General features: G+C 46.3%; 1 protein-coding gene across 1 annotated transcript in view; it reads left to right on the forward strand.

Moving 5' to 3' along the window:
• The first annotated feature begins 249 nt into the window (after positions 1-249).
• The window catches only part of LOC109291441, a 22,018-nt gene continuing 13,361 nt past the window's right edge, over positions 250-8,906 (forward strand). The window contains exons 1-5 of the mRNA XM_019508474.1: positions 250-643; positions 761-877; positions 3,056-3,146; positions 6,604-6,665; positions 7,755-7,965. Of these exons, the coding sequence (XP_019364019.1) occupies positions 558-643; positions 761-877; positions 3,056-3,146; positions 6,604-6,665; positions 7,755-7,965 (567 nt within the window). The 5' untranslated portion in view covers positions 250-557. The remainder of the gene's footprint in view (positions 644-760; positions 878-3,055; positions 3,147-6,603; positions 6,666-7,754; positions 7,966-8,906) is intronic.

Genomic DNA, 8,906 nt, shown 5'->3' on the forward strand with positions numbered 1-8,906 from the left:
AAAATACTGCTCCTGAGAGATTCTTCTGGTGGTGTGACTAGCAGTATCAGAAGAAGGATTTCTTTTCTTGACATATCCCGCCCTGTTCTGCAAATTGAGGCGGTGACAATACTGCTCAGAGGGTCATCCAGACCTTCTGTTTTCAGTTGATTCCTATCCATCTCCTTGGGCCAGCAAGACCCTCCAGTTTCCCTCCTCTCCTTCCCACAAAGACAAAAAGCAAAAGTCATCTGTCAAACACTGTGTGCGGCCAGAATCGAGCGGAGCACAGATCTGAAAAGTGTTGAGCTCTGTTCTGACTCTCTTTTCAAGAAGTTTCTGTTGATGGCGTGTTGGTGCAAGCCGGCTTATCCCTGCTACTGTCCGATCCCAAGGAGACTTCACTGAGAAGCCTTGGGGCTGTGCTGAAAAACAGTTGTATTAGTTTTCTTATTTATAAGAGGAGCAGCAATCTGCAGGGCAGCGGTGGCTTATTTTGATCGTAGCCAGCCTTAGTTTCACAAGGGGTTCTTCCCCCTGCTGAATTGTGCGGGGGCCATTGGGAGCACCAGGAAGAGATGAGGGTCCTCCAAAAAAGGACTAAGTGCCCTACAAATACCAACATCTCTTGCAAGAAGGAATCTCTCTCTCTGTCTTTCAAGAGGTGGGTGAGTAAACCTAGGAGTGAATGACCTAAGGAGCTGAATGCTGTGTTGCTGTATTAACCTATTGTGTACCAAAGTCCGCTCCCCAACATTATGATCATTTTTATCTTGGGCAGTGTTAATCATCCGCAACCGCTGCCTGGCAGCATGGAAGCGAGGGGCGCCGGTCTGAAAACTTATGCTGAGCAGCAAAGGAGCAAGAAGAAGGCCTGTTCCTCACGCTGCTTGCTGAGGTAGGACACACAACGTCTTCTCCACATGGTCCTGTTGAGCTGGAGGTGGGGAAAGAAGCACCTCTTGATTGTGCTCGTTACAAAAAGGTGACAACCATTAGGTAGCTGGTGTGTCTAGATGGCTGCTCATCATGTTGACCCATAATGTTTTCCTGATCCATGTTGACCCATACACTTAGTTTCTTGTGCTCCCCTGGCTGTCTGGTTGTATCCACCTGTTCTCTCTTCCCTGACACTTCCATTTTAAGCTTTTTTTGGCTTTAGGGATTGTCTTTTTGTTCCCTGCTTGTACAGGACCCTGGTTTAGGACTGGAGTTCCTGTGCATGTTATTCTTCCAGTTAAAAAAGGGTGTCAAATCCCGTTCCTCTCTATTTATGAACTTCCTTGAGCACAGAGGTATTTAAATCAGCAAGTGCTAGAATTTGCTTTCTGAAACTAAGCAGGAAGAGGAATTGGGAAATGCAGAGACTCACTTCTTTTTGGCTGCCATAATACATGACGGTAGATTTATTTCCTACATCATCATCAACATAAGAAGAAATTTGTTTCCTTTCTGCAAAACCGGGAATAACAATAAGAAAGAAGGACCGCGTGGATGTCATTGCCCCATCTGGGCCAGTTATATTCTCAGTGTTTCATCTTTTTCTTCTTATACCTACCCCATGCTAGCATCTGTTTCTTACATCTCATGCTTTGATCTGTGCAGGGGAGGTAGTAAATTAACCCTGGGATGCTTCTTGAAACAAAATCACACAGCTGCAACAATTCTACCACCTTATTTCCCCAAGTAGCTCCTACTCAGAAAGTGACCTTCCAGGGTAGATGTCATTTTGCTTCTTTAAAACAGAGGTAAAGGGCTTACAAATTCCTTTCTCCCTTCAGAAATATCATTTTGCAATGTTTTCACTTAAAAATAAAGTCAGGTTCTCATGCAGATCTCCTTGGAGGAACAAAGAACTGAAAGGAAAGAGGATGGTGAATATTTATAAAGACCTTTCCTTCCAGGTTCACCTGCCATTTGGCTTAAATAGATATTACAGATTAAGAAAGCAAGTTGGAAGCAGCAGTTACAAATTGTCTCGCACGCTAGTCCTTGCAGGTTTTTATGATGTCATAATTGCCCTAGTGATTTGACTGTCTAGAGAGTCCCACGGGGTGGGGGGGGGCAAGAAGTTCTGCATAGCAAACCTGAAACACCAGACAAAAATCATTGGTAAAGACTGTCTTCTGCTTCAGGCAAAAAGAAGGCTGCAAAGCCAATATCCCGCACTTCATAGCCATCATAAACACCCTCTAGTTCTCTAGCATTTATTGCATTTGCCCCTTCAGTTAGCAGAAACGCAACAGCAGCCTATTGTCTGCAGGCACGGATATCTTTTTAATCATCACCTCATTGTCCCTCACAGTTTTTGCATAAAGAATTGCAAAGTACACCCCCTTGATAGGCTCCCTGCAATATTCACAGTCACATCTGTCTACAGCTAGCTTGTATTTACAGCCTCGGTTGTTTTAAGGAGAGTCACGCTTTGAGCATAGTCATCATGTCTTTAATAAGAGCCCTGATTTCCTGAAGTCTGAAATGTGTTACTGTCCCGTCTCACTGCATCCATGCCTCTGACTGGCGGTTGGCTTTGCTCTTTACAGGTTACAAACCCAGAGAAATATTTGGTTTCTACATAAACACGTTGGGACAGCCAGAGCAGTTGGACATAGCCACATATAGGTAGAAAAAGACTATTTTCAAGGCAGAAAGGGTATTTAGATGCTGTTCTCCCATGACTGTCAAATAAGTGTTGAACACCTAACTCCACTTTGGGACTGAAATTTCCCCACCCTCATTTGAAGTAAGAGCTTGTATTATTATTTCCTCTAGGTGGGGTGGGGAATAAAATTTAATAAAGAATATATTATTCTCATAAGAATACAGCTGAGCAACATCTACGTGCACAAGGCTTGGGTGAGCAGCATTTTTTTGTACTTGAGTTATTTAACTTGATCACCGAAGTGCTTCCATCTGTGGCTGGGGTTTGTAATCTTTGGAGGGAAGAGTTGACTTCAGCTATTAATGCGGAGTGGCGTTTTCTGGATGTTTGTCCCCCCTCAGCCCTGTTCTTCGCCCCAATTTCCTGTGCAAAAGAACAAAATGTTACAACCCCCACTTTTGAAATACTCAACAGAAAAGAAGAGATTCAGGGAAGAGAACCCGTGTGCCATGAAGGAGGTGTGGTACAGTTTGAAGACGCACTTCACCCAAGCTGTCTTGGACAGGTACGGAGATTTGGCTAGGAATTCATGTAGTTTCATGTTGCACCTTTCTGCTTCCCATGCTCCATCACACAAGCCAAGCAGCGGCAGGAGAGAGCATGAGAATCTGAACTGAAGTGGCCATCTTCCCTGGTCAAAGAAGACCACGTTTCCTCTTGAGGTTGGGTTTTTTCTGCATCTAGCCTCGTCTCCGGCTGTCTTAGGGCAATGAATGAGGCAGGGAGCTGAGAGGAGCTCAGCAAAAGTCTTCCTCACTAGAAAACAGGTGCTTTTTAATTAATTTCTCCTGGAGCCGTCACTGTTCTTCCGAACTCCTGTGGCAATAGATGAGCTATAAAGCAGCAGGTATAGAGACACAAGGAGCTGTACTTGCAGGGGTGCATATAGGTGGCCCAGTGGATAAGGGGCTGCTGTTCAGTGGACTGAAACGGCAATGAGTTTAGCAGCTCACTGGGATCAGCCGTGGTTAGGACTTCACCGTGAACCCGAATAGAAATGCTGCTAGGAAGCTTCCTGGTGATGGCAGCAAAGAGGCCAGTATGGAGGATCTGGATAATTTGCTAATAAAGGAGTGTAAAAATTCTGGATTTTCACAACTTGAAAGGGCCAGAGGTTGCGCTCAAGGTGAGCAAGTTAAAACCCAACAAAGAAAATAGTCCCTTATCAATTCAGGGCTGAGTTTTGGAGCTGGCTGATCTAACTGGGTTGTTTTTGCCGAGCTTAGAAGGACAAGATGTTCATTTTATTCATTGCTCCAACCCAGAGGATCCTTGCCTTGGCTTTCTCCATAGCCAGGAACTTCTCCTGGGCTGCCAGGGAGCGGAGAATCTTTATCCTTATCATACAGGGTATTTTCTTCCGACTAGTTCAGCCTCCTTCAATCTGGGCACGTCGACACGTGACGCTACATCGCTGTAGTGACGTGCTACAGCGACCTAGCATCCACAGGTGCCTACACGTGTCCAGCAGCTACTTCGCCATAGCGGTGCACTGCCCCATTATAGCACACCCCTATGGTGAAGTAGCTGCTAAAAATAACCACGCATATGGTGCAGTATGGGCAGTTACTTTTGGAAGTACTAAAGCGCGACGCCGTAACAATGTCGCTGTAGGGCACCGCGTAGATGCACCCCCTGGGACCTAAGTTTGTCTCCAGTAAATTATGATGCCAACCATCCCCTATGCCAGCCAAATTCCTCCTTGGCTTCTGAAACTGGGAGGTAGTTATTATATTAGCAGAAACCATGTTCTTACCTGTGCTATTCCATAGCAGGGAACGGTCATCGGGACCACACGCCTTTGAGGTCAAATGAATCTGCCCAGCTTATTTCCTTCCTTTGTGTGAAGTGAAGACATGTGTGCAACTCCAGAATCGCTGTCCGCATATGATTACCCAATCAGGAACACCCCAGACTTATTTTATTACTGCCTCATCTTCTCGATTAATGAGGTTGGCTCTTTTGCACATCCCTTGTCTTGCTCCATTAAAATTAGACACACTAGTCCAGCTGAACCAGACAGCAGAAGTGGCACAAGGATGAAGGAAAAAAGTTTATTGTTTTTTTTCCAAAAGTGGGGGGAAAAACACTCTTGTACATATTGTTAATGAAAAGTGTTCCTTGAGTTCCTATAGTTTTTATCCTAAACAGAGCCATGCCATTAATCTGTCCCCATCCCCAATCCCAGTCCCCCAAACTGAACGACAGATCTAGGCTGTATAAGGTAAAAGCAGGCAGTGGTAACATTTCTCCTGTGTTGGGTTAGTGTTGATTAGCATGGAGACATGCTATTTTTAGGGATTAGAAGGCCATAAGTTATCATTACAATCATCTAGGCTGACCTCATATATTAGGCAGACCAAAGAACATCAGCCGTTACCCTCACCGTCAAGCCCATAACGCTATATTGCCATCAGGATGTATACATCAATACCTTCTACAGCGTGCGACAAGCGCTGCACAAGTGTATGTCCACAGCCCTATACTGTAGTTCCTGGAGAGTCTCCTTCAGCACAGCCAGCAGGGGAGTATGCTTCCTAAGGACACTGATCCAGGTTCTCACCCTAATATGACCCATATGGACAGCATGACGGGGACTGTGGACTTGTTGCAATATTGTAAGAGCTTCTCTGTCTCCTTGGAAGTGCTGGTGTCTCCTGTTATGACAGCTGTCAGCATGAGGGGAGCCCAAGAGATGTTTTATTCAGCAGCAAAGGCTCAGACAGACAGGTCATTTCAAAGTAACGAGGCTTTAAGTTCGGTGTTTGAGGAGCGGCCCTAATTTACACGTTAAGATTCACTGGCAGACACGCTGGGAATGTCGGCGCGTCCTTTGGCATGATAAGTGATCTGTGTTCAGTGAGCCGACGAGGCAGCAATTTTAGCTGTGGCCTGGAGTAAATTAAAATGGCTTGGTTACCTTGAAAATGGCTTCATGACGGAAACAGTGGCTCAGGCTTAACTTTGTTTTCTGAAGCAAGATGCTCAAGGCAGGTTGAAAAATAGCTCTCTCTAGTGCACACGTCTATTTGCATTTTGGCTGAATGCTCAGCCAGGTCATTACAGGGGTGTAGGTTGTCCTGAATGCAAAGCCAGGCCCTTGACTTCCAGTGCAGGAGCTCTGCACACACTGAGCCCAGGCATTTCATTCACAACCATTCGGCATAGCTAGAAGTAACCAGAGCACGTGGGGGAAGTTAGAGGGAGTGAGTTCAGGTCTGGGAGACCACAGGGTCCCTTCTCTGGGCTTCTTGCCCTTCATTCCCATGGTTTCTCAATGCAGCACAGAGCCATCCAGATGCAACATCTGTGGCTATTGCCTTCCCCAGTAACTGAGCAGGGGGGTGGTGTGGTGATCCAGGCCTATCTCACTCGGGGAAATAGTACCGGAGTAAAAAGGTGCCTGAATCCTCACCTGCAACCTCCCCTTCTCCCTTTTAGGAACAAGCCAGTATTTCTTTGCCCGTACACTTGGAACTGTACCAACCCATTTATCTCCAAGTTTCTGCTGGAGAAGCTGGATGCACTTATAGAGACTGTCACAACATTCATAAAGGTGCAAGACGGCGGTGCCTCTCTCACTTGCTCCCTGTTGGATCCAACCACGCTGAATTCCCAGAGGCTCCTTTGGTTTTTCTGTTGACGGAGCTTTTGCATTCAGCATAAAAAATCATTAATAAAATATCAAAGAGATCCCACGATGGGCTTGCTTCGTGCAAAACCAGTTGTTTTGTGGGTGGCTGCGGGAGGCGGTTTTGAGTTTCTGGTCCACCGTGGATTCCACAGCTAGTTCAGCAACGGCAGGATTACAGCAAACGTGGGGCTTGCTAATGGCTGATTGTACGTTCATTAGATCACAGTTTTTCATCAAAGGAGGGGTGGTTAGACTGTTCCTGTGCTTTGTTCCTGGTGGGTTTGCTGCGCATGCCAGAATTATTTCCAAGTACTATTCCACTTTATAGGCTTGGAGGCAACAACCACTGGAGTCCAGCAATGGGAAACCATCAAAGGAAGAACAATCCAAGTAAGTTATTAACATCGTTCTTAGCTTGCTTTGAGAATTAGAGTAAATATTTACAATGAAAGAGAATTGATGCTCCAGTTTGCAGGGGGCATTGACCAGCTGGACTGTTAGGATTAGTGGCAATAGATGGCATTTTCTTCAGTGGATAGACTTTTTGCATGCATGCTCCTGGGGATGGTTGGGGTGGGTGAAAGCTGTAGGCATTGTCACTGAGGCAGTGGACTGGGACTGGGGAATTCTGTTTCTGTCCCTGCAAGCAGCCTCATGAGTGACCTTGGGCCTATGATGCCCCTCAGTTCCTGAGTTTCCCCATTGATATAGAAGCTTTTATCCCCATTTTACAAAGTGCTTGGAGCAGTACAGATGAAGAAAGTGTTACCAGGAACTAGATATTCTTATTGTTGCATTATTCCAAATGTCACATGCTGCCTTTTCCATTCCCCTTCCTGCTGCCAGAGAGTACATCTGAGACTAAAGCAGGACTCCTGTAATGTAGAATTACTCACTAAGGTTTCAGAAGGATGGTGCTGAGAGGGACTGCGACTGGCCAGTCCCACCATGAATTGCATTTACACTGCAGCCTTGATTTGCAGAGGCCGGGAGCAGTTTTGTTTCTTCCTAGGATCAGGGCATAGCCGTAAGATAGACAGCGCTGTGCAGCCCCTGGGACAGCGCATCACTTGGGTCAAGGGCTCAACTCTGACTCCGCTGAAATAATGTTTGGCGGCTATTTCGTGGCTTTGGTGGGAGATGAGTCTGTTGGGTCTTAGTGGGCAAGGGACCATTTCACAAAGGTCCTTAAAACCCCTTGGAGTAATTGCTTCTTGTTGGCAAGTTTGAGCAGAGAGGATCAAGACCAAGGACATGGAAACCAAATAGGGTCAGGAAAGGGGGTCACTGGGGTCATACAAGTAAATGGCAGAGCCAGGAGCACAAACCAAGAGCCATAGCTTCCTGACCTTGTCTTCAGCATTAAACACTGCTGTTTAATCATCTTGTTTGAATTAGCAAACAAGCACCTTTGAACAGCAACCACTCAATCCAGCCTGTACGGAAAGACAAACCTTTTGCTTTTCACTTGTCTCCCAGGGCTCACTTCCGAGAATCCAGCTTAGCCACAAGCTGTCTTCCCAACGTGTTACTGGATGAGTTGCTGATGGAGGTTCTCCGAGATTTGTCCTCTGATGTCTTCAGAAGTGCTGTGAAGGATTTTGTTGATGACTGTTTAGGCAGGGCTGCCATTTTTGACAGCATGGATGAAATCGTGACGGAGGTGATTCAGACGATCTTGCCGCCATTAGTGAGTAAAATGATGTCTCTCATTCACACCCATATGGATATTTATATGTATGCACCAGGATGTGTTGATGTGCATGTATCATGGTGTGTAGATACAGATCATGGTGCATGCATTAATGAGTAAAATGCACACACACACCTCTCTCTTTCATATACACACACAACAAGATATGTGTGTGTGTGTATATATATATATAATTTTTTGTACTTGAGTTATTTAACTTGATGACTGAAGTGCTTCAGTCTGTGGCTGGGGTAATATATATTACACATACACACACACACACACATACATGCATGTACCTGTTTGTGTGTGTGTGTGTGTACGTGTACAAATCATGGGATCCTGAATTTGGAGCTGGTATCAGTTCTGTTTCTTCCAACCCTGGAGAGTGAAGTTCTTTTTGAGCATCCGCAGAACCGTGAATGAAAATGCAGCAGTGACAGAGAATCCCTTACCAGTGTGCCTCAGATCTGGAAAAGGGCCAGCGTGGTTCCCATTTTCAAAAAAGGGCGGAAAGAGGACCCGTTAGTGTTACCTCGGTCTTGGGGAAGCAATCTGAGAAAATTATCCAGGAGCACAACTTCAAGGGGCCAGCGGGGGAGATCATGCTTAGGGGCAACCAACGTGGATTCATTCGAGGCAGGTCCTGTCAGACCAACCTGGTGGCCTTCAACAACCAGGTCACAAAATCCTTGGATGCAGGTGTTGCGGTGGACGTAGTCTTCCTGGACTTTCGGAAGGCCTTCGACACTGTCTCTCACCCCGTTCTCATTAAGAAACTGGGGGCTGTGGTGTTGACACCCACACAGTCAGATGTGTCGCCAACTGGCTGGAGGGCCGCACCCAGAGAGCGGTGGTGGACGGGTCATTTTCGTGGTGGTGGAGGGATGTGGGCAGTGGGGTCCCCCAGGGCTCGGTCCTCGGGCCCGCACTGTTCA

Source organism: Gavialis gangeticus, unplaced genomic scaffold (genome assembly GCF_001723915.1).
Source record: "Gavialis gangeticus isolate Ggan-Ray unplaced genomic scaffold, GavGan_comp1, whole genome shotgun sequence".
Taxonomy (NCBI): Eukaryota; Metazoa; Chordata; order Crocodylia; family Gavialidae; genus Gavialis; species Gavialis gangeticus.